At 38.7% G+C, this 14,748-nt stretch overlaps 1 protein-coding gene across 1 annotated transcript in view; it reads left to right on the top strand.

The window, feature by feature from the left end:
• The window catches only part of ABRAXAS2 (abraxas 2, BRISC complex subunit), a 28,609-nt gene extending 14,199 nt beyond the window's left edge, over positions 1–14,410 (top strand). Inside the window, exons 5-9 of the mRNA XM_007053052.4 lie at positions 1,667–1,857; positions 3,157–3,276; positions 3,998–4,082; positions 6,495–6,609; positions 12,196–14,410. Coding sequence (XP_007053114.1) covers positions 1,667–1,857; positions 3,157–3,276; positions 3,998–4,082; positions 6,495–6,609; positions 12,196–12,662 — 978 coding nt within the window. The 3' untranslated portion in view covers positions 12,663–14,410. The remainder of the gene's footprint in view (positions 1–1,666; positions 1,858–3,156; positions 3,277–3,997; positions 4,083–6,494; positions 6,610–12,195) is intronic.
• The last annotated feature ends 338 nt before the right edge of the window (positions 14,411–14,748 follow it).

Below are 14,748 nucleotides of genomic sequence, written 5' to 3'. Positions count from 1 at the left end.
ACCTACTTTTCATAGCTCGAATGTTGTATTAGCACCTGGCAAGTTGTGCAAACTCAAGCTGTAACCTATATCCCCTGACTGTCTAGTCAGCCTAAGGTAAGAGCTTTTGAGTGTGGACAGGCCTAAAGTTGGGGCAACACTGAAATTATAACTCAAATTAACTCTCTACAGTGAAGAGAAGATCTAAGTTATCTGTTCTAACTAAACAATTATTTCAGTACCAGTTCTTGCGCCACAAATCTACTTTTAGTTCCCTGTAACCATTTATTTCTTGACAGTTTGCTCCAACAAAAGCAGTTGCCTCAACTATGTCTTATGTCTAGTAATGATCACATGGGTCTTTCCCGTCTCCGACATTTGATTCTATAGGCACATAACTCCGGCACAGAACAGTATGAATATGGTGTGTGTGAACAAGATGTTCTCAACTGTTGAAAGAATGAGAGACGTTTCAGTCTTTCAGTTCCCCTTCAGGAGATAAAGCAGAAAACACTTTATTAAAACTGTCTGGCATTTTCTTTTCTTTAAGCCTGTAGTGTACATTTTCAAATCAAGACACCAACTTTTCAGCTGAGTTTTATTTTGTTGAGATATAGGTCAGTTTCAGACTGTCAGTGAAGATGCATTAGCTGCCATCTGAAAGTAGATAGACTTGAGAAGGGGAAAAGCTTTTAAGTGTCATGTGACCCAGCACTCCAGATTTAAATTTAATGGATTCTTAATGCCATTAAGTTACCAGGACAACAACTAAAATAAAAATGCAGTTAGTAAATATCCTGGATTCAGCTGATTGCTAGTTGAGCTTCATCAGAATCCACAGCAGTAGAGGTTTGATTGGAAAAAGACTGAGTAATATTTGCTTATGGGTTTTTGTATTTAATACAAGTGTCGTGCATTGACAGTTAATGTGTGGAATCCACTTTATTCTTTTTGAATGTATAGACATTTTCTTTATAATTCTGTGTATTCTCGTGGCTCTTACTGAGCCAGGTTCTGGTAATGAGCTAACTTTCTGCATTATTGTCCCTTTATTTCATGTAAACTAGCATGTAAATTATGAAGTTAAGTACATGTTAGTATTTGGTATAATAAATGAATTACTAGATGGATGTTATCTGCAGTACATACAAGTATGTCACAATTAAATGCTCAAAGGGATCATTTCAGCACTATACACAGCAGATTAATCCCACAGCTCCTGTGAATAAACATAAATTTGCAATTCTGTTCTCTGATGCATGTCATTGAAAATGTATCTCAAAAGTGCAACACAAGTGAATAGTCTGTTGCAACAATCCTCAAAATAAAAGAAAAAAAGCTGCCAGGTTTGAAAACTGAGCAAGTAGCAACAGAGAGAAGATACTCTGAGACTTGCCTCTAAAATATATCCTTCCATTATAAGTGGGTTCCTAGATAGCATGAAGAGAATTAATTTATTCTTTCTTCTACAAAAAGGTTTGTAACAATAAACAACTTAAACTTTCAGACGTGGCATTAGTGATAGTCTGTGTAAAATGCAAGCAATCTACAATAATTCAGAATTATATAGTTGTCAGAATTTGTTTCTTAACTACATTAGCCATACTTTGAGCTTCAACAGATAAAACTATGAATCTTTTATCTCTCCATTGATACTTTGTTTTTCTCTTCTTTACTTTCATTACAGAATGTTATTGGATGGTACAGATTTAGGAGAAACACTCAGCAACAAATGTCATATAGAGAGCACATCATCCATAAACAGCTGACACACATTCTTGGAGTGCCTGACCTTGTCTTCCTTCTCTTCAGCTTCATCTCGACTGCAAATAACTCAACACATGCTTTAGAGTATGTGCTCTTTAGACCAAACCGAAGGTAAACAGTCCGGGTTCACATCAGCTACCACAGTGTGGTTGTAATTGTACTCTTTATTAAAATTCCTAATAGCATTAAGAACTATTTTAAAAAATATCTATACTGAAAGCAATTGTCGACTGGTCAAAGTCTGGTTTTTATGTACATACATAATAAAATAGGGTAGCATGTTTTTCTCTGGAAGCAATTCATAAATGAAACTAAGATTCAGTCAGGACAATGGAAAGTTATTTTTCAGTCAATAAATTTTTTAGACTAAAAATAGACCTTGAAAAAATTGTTTCTAAAGAGAAATGAGAAGTCAGTATGGCTTTGCGTCTCCAAAATTTCTGAGCTGGGAATGTGGCTTCCTTTCTGCACCTACAATAGTCTGATTAGTCCACAGTTGACAATTTAGGGCGGAGGTGGGCAAACTACAGCCCGCGGGACTGTCCTGCCCAGCCCCTGAGCTCCCAGCCAGGGAAGCTAGCTCCCAGCCCCTCCCCTGCTGCCCCCCTCCCCAGCAGCCTCACCGCGCCACCAGTGCTCTGGCCCACAACTCCTGCCGGGCAGCGCAGGTGGCTTGGCTGGCTCCAGCCAGGCTGCGAGCTCCTGCTGCTCTGAGCAGCATGGTAAGGGGGTGGGGTTGGATAAGGGGCAGGGGGTCCCGGGGGACGGGGCGGTTGGACGGGGCGGAGGTTCAGGGGGGAGGGCAGTCAGGGGATGGGGAACAGGGGGTGTTGGATCAGAGCCTGTAAGGGGGCGGGGATGTGGATAGGGGTTGGGGCAGTCAGGGAGCGGGGGGGTTGGATGGGGGTGGGGTCCCGGGGGGGTGGTTAGGGGCAGGGGTCCCAGGAGGAAGTGGTCAGGGGAGAAGGAGCAGGTGGGTTGGGGATTCTGAGGGGGGCAGTCAGGGGGTGAGAAGTGGGAGGGGGCAGATAGGGGACAGGCTGTTTGGGGAGGCACAGCCTTCCATACCCGGCCCTCCATACGGTTTCTCATCACCGATGTAGCCCTCGGGCCAAAAAGTTTGCCCACCCCTGATTTAGGGGGTATGAAAGATCCACCTACTGGTCAATTTTGGTTTTGCATGAATGTGTTAAAAATAAAAGACAGCCATCTTTGAATATGACAAACTGTTTATTCAAAATACAGCTGACCTAGAAATTTATATTAGCTTAAACTTTAAAGGAGTTGAGATCCTCTCGCCTTGCTTGGAGACAGACCTGTCCACTTCGGGTAGGGAGGTGGGGGCATATCAAGACTTGCAAAAAATCTTTGGAAGAATAATAGCAGTCTCTTTCTAAACTTTCTCTACAGGTATAATCAAAGAGTGTCGCTTACAATTCCCAATCTCGGCAATACTAGTCAGCAGGAGTACAAAGTTTCTTCAGTGCCAAATACTTCTCAGAATTATGCCAAAGTTATTAAGGAACATGGGTAAGTGGAGTTTTTTTAAATTAAGTATAATCCAGAAGCTCTACAATTTTTGCCTCCTAAATAGTAATATGAATATGGATTTCAGCAAGAAATAGAACCAAGTATTGAAGCTGTTTAATAATCTACTTCCATTTTATGCATTACCATTTTCTAAACAGCAAAACATATTTTTTAAATGAACTGATCTGAATTCTATAGGATTACAACAACATCAAAGTTAGACTAATTGTAGCCTAATCCTGCAAGCCCTCCTTATGCAGAATTCCCACTGATTTCAGTGGATGTGCTTTATGTAGGGTGGATTTACAGGCTTTGACTCACGGTTTGGGAATGTTTATTTTCTTAGTCATTTTACTAAAATGCACAGGCACTGCAAAATAACGTTTAAAAATGTTTTGGGTATCTAACAAAGACATTTTTCCAGTTACTGCATGGAAGCTTGGAGAAAGGGTTGTTTTTTTTTTTGTTTTTGTTTGAGTCTAATCTTGTTAGGATCAGATTCGACAAGTTTTGCCTTTTGTTCCAGAAAGAGCCTCTGCAGCTGATACGTTGTTGCCTGGATACTGGTTCCTTGGGACAGAAGCTATTTAGCAATATATGAAGTTTAATTCATTGTGTAAATATAAAAATCAAATCTTAAAGTGATTTGGAGAAAAGCAACTCAGAGAGACAGAGAAAGTTGTGATATATTTTCTAATTATTTCTGCATATTTTTTTTTAGTACTGATTTTTTTGATAAAGATGGAGTGATGAAGGACATCAGGGCTATATATCAGGTTTATAATGCACTTCAGGAAAAAGTACAGGTAACTAATTTTATTTAATATTGGTCAACATTCATGTGGCGCCTCTGTTTCTGAGCTCTGGTAGCCCAGAGTTGTAAGGAAACCCAGCTTTATTTTGAATTTAAAATGATTTAAGGAGATATGAGAAATGACTTGTATTTCTTTACTAGTTAAACATTCATGCTGCTTTTATACCTTTTCCCACATGACCTGTGTTTAACAGATACTTCTACAAAGTATGTTGTAAAAGTAGTCGGTATAAGCATTATTGATCCTGGCTTTTTGTTGCTTTTTTTTTTTATGTGAGAATAATTATAATGTTAAGTGACATCTGAGAGAAACTTCTATTTTGTTTAAGTGCCCAGGTCTTGCAAATGGATCTGTGTGGGTGAATTCTTCCCCATCCCCCCGTAAAGTAGAGCCCCATTGAAGTCAGTAGAGCACCACAGCAGTACAAGGGCCTGCCCACATGGATCTGATTGCACCACTGGGGTTTCACTCTGTACTAAATACTATAGGGAACTCTGCATTTATTAAAACTGACAAATATTTTGCAGGGAACGTGCTTTGGATACAATGTTTGGGTCAGTTTAAAATAAAAAAAAAGACTCTTGCTGTAATTGTAGCTGTGACATCTGAAAATGGCTCACTGCTGGGCTTCAGAAATCTAAGGACTAGATTGTCAGTTTACAACTTGTCCCAAGTAGATGATGGCATATAGCTGTGCTGCCTCAGGATCAGACCCATTTGGGAATTGTGACTGAGGCTCCCCCTTTACATACACCCTGGAGTAATGTGCTACTCATATGGACCGGTAGCAGATCATATCCCCCTCTCTACCAGCTCAGCTTTGCTGGCTGGCACGCAAAATGGGGAATGAGGCAGAGTCAAGGCTTTAGCCATCTCTGACCCTGCCCTGTGGAAGCTGCTTTCCTTTAGTGCCCCCACTGTGATCTGTGATGTAAGTAGCCTACAGTGGGCAAGCCACAATTTGGCCATGTGTGTTTGGAGGGTGGCTGGATGTACTTTTATTTTTCATACATGTGCGCACACCAACATCAGAGCAATCTTCCCTCTGAGCTAACCTGTGGACAAATGCTGTTCTCTCTGGGCCTCGTCAGCTGTGCTCTCAGCGCTGCCCAGAGCATGGCACTCAGAATAAAGAAAGAGTCTCTTTCCCAGGAGTTTCAGTGCTGCCTCCAAGCTCCATATTTGAAACAGATGAACAGTTATTCACAAGTGTGTTGTTAAATGGGTTGATGGGATAGCCTTGTGTAGTACCTCCTGCTTTCCAGCATTAAGTAGAGTTAGATGTATGCTTCTGCACTAATCACTGGTGAGTTTAGCTAACAAGGTGTTTGGGAGAAATATGGAAAAATACTGACTTTCCTGGGGAACTGCTTTATTGCTCCTAGAATTGTGACCCTGCTGTCTTTTGGTGTCTAAATGGCAGTAAGTCTGCTTTTGCACACATACCTGCTTGTTCTTTTATCCTATGTCAAGTGTTAAAAGTTCTTTTTGTTGGTTAACTTTGAAACACATTTCACAAAGAATGTTGCAAACTAGAAACACCAAAAATGTGTGTTAGAGCAAGAACAGATCTGTGAAATCTGTTCATTTATTCACTACACTTTTTAATTTTCACTATCAAAAACTTGAGATAGAGGAAGAATGTAGAATCTGTCTGCGCAACAGGTATAACAGCCAGGAGATCAGGTCATGACACATTTATCTCCTCACTCCTAGTCGCCCAGCTACAACACGGTTGAAAGTGTAGCACTGATGTTATATTAGCACATCACTATCAGGATCTTAAAGTCTGAACAGTTTAAGGATCTTTATTATATTTAACGCTCATAGTAATCTCATGTGGCTGTTGCTAGCACAGTTTCAGTGAGTGTGGGTGAGGCCTTATTTTTTGATACTGAGTGCAGAAAAGGTTAGCAGAGTATCTGAATCACTTGTAACAGATAATAGAAAATAGAGGTAACTTCTTTCTGTTAGGAGCCTCCTCCTATAATAATAATGCCTAGCTCTTGTATAACACTATTCATCAGTAGATCTCAAAGAGCTTCCCAATCTTTAGTGTATCTTCACCACATCTCTGTGAGGTAGGGAAGTACTATAATTCCCATTTTACAGATGCGGAACAGAGGCGCAGAGAGGCTATGTGAATTGCCCAGGGTCACGCAGGAAGTAGTGGTAAACTGTTTGGAAGTTCTTTCCATCTTGCAACAGCTGAGCATAGGCCATGATCAGTAGGTGAAAATCAGTTTTCAACATTTCATTTCATGGTCTTGTACAGTATAAGTTCATTGTCTTGGTTTCATGTTGTTTCTAGTCTGGCAATATTATCTGGCCTAGTTGTGTAACTCTTTAATGGATTTTTGGAGAATCTGAGTATGACTTATCTTATTGTGGTTTTTCTCCCAGGCAGTATGTATAGATGTAGAAAAGAGTGAACGAGTTGTTGAATCTTTCCAAGCTGATGTAAACAAACTAAAAGGGCAAATCACACAAAGAAAAAACGAAAAGGAGCAAAAAATAAGTAAGTTCCCTTACACTTATGTTCATAAACAGGATCTGTGAGGACAAAATATTATTAGAAACATGGACTTAAGACTCATTGGAATGATCTGCCTGTTTCTCTTATTGCAACAAAGATATGGGGCACAGTTATTGTCAACCTAATAGCTATTCTTGCACTCATGTTTACGTTGCCTGTGATAAATGTATATTGAAATAATTCTTAGTTTGTGAAGATACTTGCAACACACATTTCAATGTTCTCTATGCCAGAAGAAAAATATAATTAGCAAAATCTTAGGAAGTTGTGCATGTGAACTAACAAAATTTAAAATTTGAAACTGAATTGTGGAGAGGGCTAAGTGACCCGTGTTAATATTTTTCTCCTGTGGATACCTGGCTCAATTCTTGCTCAGGTTCCATTATTTAGGTGATCTTAGCCTAAAAAATGTGTGATGTGGGATAGGTTAATACAGGCTATCAGGCCTTTGGACTGTAGAACATTTGCATCATCTTACCTAGAGCATGGTGACTATGGGAGAGTGCAGCATCTACATCAATGATTTTAACAAAGGATTAAAATACATGCAGTGTTTCATATTAACTAACTTGTGTGTTTTTTCTTTGGGAAGTTTATAAAGAGAACTCATTCTGAGAGAAATACTGATTTTGGTGATAAAAAATTTGGTGGGGAATTGCTTTTCCTTCAGGTGAATGACCTATGCTAGTATCACTGTTGCTGGGATGAAGCATGGAGGGCCAGCTGCCTACATGTGGCTGAACTCTGCTGAGTGTGGGACTCCAAGATGTGGGAGGGGGAAAATGGCTGTCAGCCTCTTCTCAGCTTCTGTGATGCTGGGATTGAGCCTGAACCAGCATTTGACATAGAGTGGCCTGGTGGGTGCTCTTGGCTAGATCAGCTAATGGTCACACGGGGATGGAGTCACCAGCCAGAGCTCTCTGGAGTTCAGCATGCTCCAGGCACACCCCTCGAACCTTCAGCCTGCCCAAGAATACTCCCCTACACCTCGGGGTCAGGTTAATATAGCAGGCTATGCCAAAGGTATACCATCTCTGGGTTTCCCTTAGGCCAAGGATATCCACAGCTTCCCTCTTAGGGTCATATTCCACAGCAGAGAGAGCAGAGCTGGAGGCCAGCACTTGGCCCACAATTTATACAAGTGGACACACAGTACATCACTTGTGGTGGCAGCTAGCAATTAATAAAAGATAGCTGAAAAGCCAGATGTCCTTTGATTCTCCAGGGTTAATGTTCTTGTGGATGATGAGATCTGTACTATATTTAATATCCTTATATTCAAATTTTCATTAAAAGCACCTAGTAGGAAACCAAACACCCACTGGAGGAGAGATTTTTTTTCCCCTAGCTGGGTGTTGTCCATGCACAGTGGGGCATCTTATCTCAGTTTGGTGTTTGACTACAAGGGTCTTGAAAAATGTAATAATTTCCTGTGTATGAGGGAGGGGTTTTTTTGTTTTTTGAAGTCTGAGTGAGTATGTAGAGAGAGAGTCGGAAGAATGATAGTAGCCATTTGAAAAGAGATCTGTAGTACTGAAAAGGCAGGAAAGTTGTGTGTGTGTGTCGTGGTTTTTTGTTTTTGGTAGTGCTGGAAGTGAAACAGAAAATAAGGCGGGAGGATACAAAGGGATACAGAGAGAAAAAGAAATGAGGAAACAAACCCTGGAAATATCACAGAAATAGATAGTGATTTCTTCTAGGAAAGGAGAAGTGAAGTGAAACCAGAAAGGGAAAGAAGACAACCTATTTGACAAAGACCTTTTTTAAAAGGTAGTAAGTAGTAAGTTGAATGATTTATTACGTTTCATTACAGTACTTAACTGCATATCACTCCAAACTGCAGGGGATGTAATAGCATGGGAATTGAAGGGAAATTTCATCCTGGGCCAGTAGGCTTAGTCTCAGGCTGGTAGATGTCAGTACATATTTGAAGGCCCGATTTTTGTGATCGGAAGCTGGTACAGCAACATTAGTTAAGTGAGGCACGCTGGAAGAACTGCATGAGGTGAAGAGAATAACTAATTGATGGGATAATTAGCAGGACAGCTCTAGTGCTGCTGTAGTAATTGTCTAGTAGAGCTCTGGCCCATACATCAGTAAGACTGCAAGGTTTTTTTCAGCATTTAATCCATTAGATTGGGGCATCTTCATTTCATCTTTTAACATGTCAGCCTACCACATATCGGCTAAATTTTATTTATGAATCCACATGAGTTGTCTGTTTGCTGTTTGACTGAACTGTGGATCTGAATGAATAACTGGAATAATTACTATAATTAAAAAATTAATCATATGATTAAAAAAAATCATGATTAATCACATTGTGAAACAATAGTAGAATACTATTTATATAAATATTTTTGGATGCAGGTAAAACACAGAGCAGGAGACATATAATTCTCCCCCAAGGAGTTCAGTCAGAAATTTAATTAATGCATTATTTTTTTAACAAGCGTTATCAGCATGGAAACATCTCCTCTGGAATGGTGGCCAAAGCATGAAGGTGCATGTGAATGTTTAGCAATCTGGCATGTAAATACCTTGCAATGCCGGCTACAAAAGTCCCATGCAAACGCCTGTTCTCACTTTCAGGTGACATTGTAAATAAGAAGCAGGCAGCATTATCTCCTGTAAATGTAAACAAACTTGTTTCTCTTTGTGATTGGCTGAACAAGAAGTAAGACTGAGTCGACTTGTAGGCTCTAAAGTTTTACATTGTTTTGTTTTGTGTGCAGTTATGTAACAACAAAATCTACATTTGTAAGTTGCATTTTCACGATAAAGAGATTTCACTATGGTCTCTTGCATTTTTACGATAGAGACTTCACTTTTATGAGGTGAATTGAAAAATACTATTTCTTTTGTGTATCATTTTTACTGTGCAAATATTTGTAATAAAAATAATATAAAGTGAGTACTATACACTTCGTATTTTGTTGTAATTGAAATCAAAATATTTGAAAATGTAGAAGAACATCCAAAATATTTAATAAATTTCAGTTGGTATTCTATTGTTTGACAGTGCGATTAAAACTGCAATTAATCAACAGTCCTAATTACAATATCATTTTTTTGCATGTTAAACTAGAATCCAACAAACCCAGTCCTACATTAAGGAGTAATCACTGGTAAATATAGGCAAATGCATAGTGCCTTTCTCAAATATCACTGAAGTTTCCTACTTGTCAGTGTTAATTCTGTAATTGAAATGTTAGTTTGAGTATTGAAATACTGCCATCTGGTATTACGTTGGAGCTGGACTCATTCATCCTTTGATTTATTTCAGACAGTGCGAGGCATAAGTAGAACAGGACAATCTTGACTCTCTTTTGGTTTGTGATTTAAGATCTGATGTATCAAAACGTACTTTTTGTTTATGCTGGGTGTCAAAATATACCATTCCTTGTATTGATTTGCTGGGGTTTAACTTACTATGATAGAAATATGTCCTCCACATTAAATATCCATGTTTTTCATTAGAGTTCTGTGCCATTTTGACAGAATAATTTTCATGGCATGTGTTAAGGGCTACCAGAAAAAAAACCCAAGAGCAACAAAACTGCTTAATTTGCAGTTATTTTCTGCTGCTCCACAATTTTCTGGCTCAGATCCATTGTTTGAACATATTTGGGCTGGTGCTAAACTGTTCCTCTTCCCTAAAAGCTGAATAGGGCTTCAGGAAACTTTTGCTTAGCAGGAGGAGGGTATGATAAAGTGCTCCATCATTTGAGGAAACAGTGCTGCTCTAACTCATTTCGGCAGACGTAAGGCAGTGCAGATGTGGGAGAAGAGGTATAGCTGGAGGGTGGAGAAAGAGACGCATAAAATGAAGGGAGGAAGTATAAACAAGGTGTCAAGGAGAAAATTTGAGTGCAAAGTGGAATATGGGGCAATTGTGTATTCGGAGTAATATAAAACAAAGCATCTGAACTCACTGTTGTACTTTTCACCAGTGTTCCAGAAAGGTGCTCTGGAGAGAGGTTTCACTCTGGAACACATGGTTATATAATTGCCTTTAATTGTTCTCAAGCATTCCTGCAAAGGGGCCACTGCCTCTTTCCATCCATTTAATGGACCAGTTTACAAAAATAACCCTGCCATTACTGCCAGCAAGAGTATCCTTTATCAACTTTATATTCAGTTGTTTGATGTGTGGTTGGGATTAAGGGATTGTTTTGTTTAGTGAATATTCCAAGCTTTGTAATGGGCCTCTCTGCTACTAGGATTGAGAGACCTTTCCTCCAATCAGCACGGCAATGCACATGGTACCCACTACTGCTTGGGCATTTTGGCAGCAACAGTTTGATCTCCCAACCCACTTCCTGAAGGATTCCTTCTTCCTTCCTTCAACCTGGAGGATTGATGCTAGCTCTTACCTGTTCACTGACCACCTGTAATACACAACCAGTGTGAATCATTACTGTTTCCTGCTTGACCAGGGATAATGCAGTTCAGGTAACCACTGCTGCATAAACCAACAAGAAGGTGAAGGTGGATAGCAAGAGTGGCCAGAGCTGAACCCAGTCTGTGTGGCAACGGATTCTGGGCACTAAGAACAGCATTAGTCGTGGACTGCCAGTGGGCTGCAGGCATCAGTTCCTGAGAGCCTGTGTCTGAGCAGACAAGAATTGCTTGAGAGAGGGTGAGACAGGAAGGTATATACACAGTTTCTGCATACATGAAATTATTAGATTAAATGTTGTAGCTGGTTTTCTACCTTCTCACTTTCTCAATATTGGGAAACTTCGTCTTTGGCATTGGAGAGTTGATCATGTATCAGTCATGCTCCCTGTGTAGGGGAAAAAAGGGAGCTATTGCTATGTACTTTTCTGCTATTCAGATCCCCATAGTAGTGCTGTTTGTTGGAAAGCTTGTCGTACTCAGCAATTATTGTTAGGTAGGTATGAATTCAGTTTCTACTGCAGAGAAGTCAGTTGAGACTGTACCGTCTAAAACATTAAAATCTATCGTTTTTATAAGTGCAATAAGATGTTCAAGGGAGTGATTACTATTTTATGCTGCATGCACTTCTCAGCTGCTGAAAAACCTTTTACTTTTCTATCTTGCCACTCCCTGTGCTCTGTGTCAAAGATGGAACCCTACTGTGTCTTAATTTACCAGACCCATGTGTTTGAACTTGTTCTTTTTCCTATGTGAGTAACATCTTGTCTATTTAAATGATTCCATATACATCAACTTTGGTGCTTTTGGCTTCACCTCAACTGTTCATAAAACACCACTTTAATCTGAAAAAAGGCAGGCTATATGAAACATAAGTAGTAGTAGAAATATAATTCCCAGAGGCCTGAGAGTTAAGTTAACACTTAAGTCAAGTATAGCAACTTTTCTATCCATAAAATGGTTTGTTTAAATAAAGTCACTGAGAACAGAACACTTTTTTTGCCAGTTTTATGCAGTTTTCCACAAGAAACAAGACAGATGCTTTCTAATGTGTTCACTGTACCTGAATTTTCCATAAGCACTGACCAACATAAACATAAAACTAAATCACTTTTCATGCTTTTCAGTGTAATTAGGATATGTTTATTTTCCTTTTGTCTTTCATAGGACTGCAGCAAGCCATCTTAACCAGGCAAATGTCAACTGATAATTTGGAATCTATGTTTCCTCCACGAATGTCGTACCCTGGATTTGCTGTGGAAGGTTGCACACTTGAAGACTCAGATGCTTCTGATCCCCCTCCTCCTTATTCTGATTTCAGTGTGAGCAATCAAGAAAGTACTTTGGGTCATGGTCTCCCAGAAAGCAATGTTTTCATGCCTCGACCTCAAGCAGTGGGCTCTTCCAATTATGTTTCCACAAATGCAGGATTGAAGTATTCTGGTAACGGAGCATCCATGCCTTCCTCCCAAAGAGCAGTTAATGACATTGTTGATGAATCAGAAGACAGTGATTATGAGAACTTGCTTGAACCTACAGAGTCATCTGACAGTGAATACTCACAGACAAGGGATTCACGATCCCTGACGCATCCTGATGGGGATTCCAGGAACACACAAACGTCCCAGATATAACAGAACAAAAACTCAGCATGGCACTCTTTTTTTCATAATTGTTACAGAAAAATTTTGGGGATTTAACCTGGAGGAAATAAACTACAAAGAGGATTACTGTGCACAGAAAATGTAGAAGACTTGCACTAGATGGCTTATTCACCTTGTGATACATTTTGCAAGTTTATAATGGAATCATTAGGATAATCAAGTTGTGTTAATGTTGATGAGGTTCATGGATGTACTGGTAAATTTAGGCAAAATGAAATTTCTAGAAACCTTGTAGCTTTTGTTGCCGTATTTTCTTTAAGACAATAAATTGGGATTTAGTGACTAAGCACAGTTAGTCTACAAATAACAATGTTCTCTAAAATCAAAACTTACCTCTTGCACTATCATGCCTTGAATTTTAGTTTTTGAAAGGGAAACAATTTATCAATAGCCTTCAAAGCAACTTTCTATGGTGAGCCAAATTGATCTTTACCAGAAATGAAATTTTGATAATTCCAAGAAGCCTGATTGGAACAAATGTGGTCTACCTTCTTCTGTGTGCATGCTCTTTTAATAGAGAAGGGATTTGTTTCAATTTTTTGTACTAGCCTAATGTATATCATTTAAAATGACTGCCTTTTTTCTGTAGGAAAAACTTATTGGTAAATCATCCAAATGAATGTCATAAGCATACTTTGGTTTTGGTGGGTTTACAATGGCTCTATGCTACTCTAGCCTCCTTTACAGTCTCATTTTTGTACTAAAAATATGAAGTGCACATAGTAAATTACAAACAGTAGTTAATTCACAATTGGGCTTTAGAATCTACAAATTCCAGAAATTATAAACTATATGCCATTTCTTTGCAATCTGTGCATTGAATTTATACTTCCGTACAATTTATTTCATGTAAGGAATAGGGGATTGCATTGGGGAAGGTTGTTTAGAGATTCCCCTGGGTTTATTACCTCTTTCACCTCCGGGTGAAATACACAAACATTTATTTTAATTTGAATTGCAGCTCTTGTCAGAAATTCCACATTTTGGAAGCATAAAATGTGGTATATGTAGAGAATCTATGTTTGGATGCACTTATATTTTTATTTAATTACTCCTTGTATTCTGATTTTGCCCAAAAGATGTGAAATTGTGCCATTAAAAAGTCTGTGTACTATTGGGCTTTTCCTTACTTGTAAATGACAAAACCTGCAGTTTATGGTGTTAACATATGCATTTAATGCTTTAAAATATGAATAACCCTCCTTTTGATTGGTTAATATCCCAAAGAACAAAACAGTTGCTTAAATGTTTAAATATTTCAGATTTACAAAAGGCTAAAATCTCATTATATAATATATATGTTGGGCAAAAACCTGTTCATTAACCTCTCTTTACCTGTATTAAATTAAACCAAATGGGTTTGGAAAAATGAAATGTTAAAATTGGCACTCTTCTATTGGGTGTTTCAACCTTTAAACATCTAGTGGTCTATCTGTTTTAACTGTTTTACATTATTCTCATTAGCCTTAACTTGATGCATTTTGTTTTCAAGTGTTGCAGTCCATTTTAACAACAGATTTGTTCCAGTTTTATTAATGTTGGTCATCTTCAAGCAGTTGTAGTGCTGGTGTGATAAACAAGTGCTGTTGCCATCTCATCAGTTCTGGTTTTCACATAAAAGAAAGGGTTTTTTGTTTTTTTTATGCTGCACAGAACCTGCAATGTACATCAGACAAAGCAGTTAAATGTGACAATAAACTCTTATTTAATCCTGTAAATATATTTTTAATATCTGTCAGCTAGATTCCATGCATCTACATGTGAAAATGCAGTTTAGAGTTGAGAGACTTGTTTATTTAAAAAGATCATCAACTTTTCCTATTGTGGAGGTAAAAGGTGGAATTCGCTAGAGGAAGAGGCTATAACAACGAGATTATGGTTTGTATGCCATTCTTGTTCACATTGTTCATGCCCACCCAGGCATAACAAAATTTTGTAATCTTTTCCTACAACAGAAATACAACAACTGTGAGGGAATAATTTTCATTTCACTCTATTGCACATCAGAATGATTGCGGAAGGGGAGAGTGCATAATGAAAGCCCTCCAACTCTTAG

This window comes from Chelonia mydas, chromosome 7, assembly GCF_015237465.2.
Source record: "Chelonia mydas isolate rCheMyd1 chromosome 7, rCheMyd1.pri.v2, whole genome shotgun sequence".
Classification (NCBI taxonomy): domain Eukaryota; kingdom Metazoa; phylum Chordata; order Testudines; family Cheloniidae; genus Chelonia; species Chelonia mydas.
This window is presented reverse-complemented; position numbering and strand designations above follow the sequence as displayed.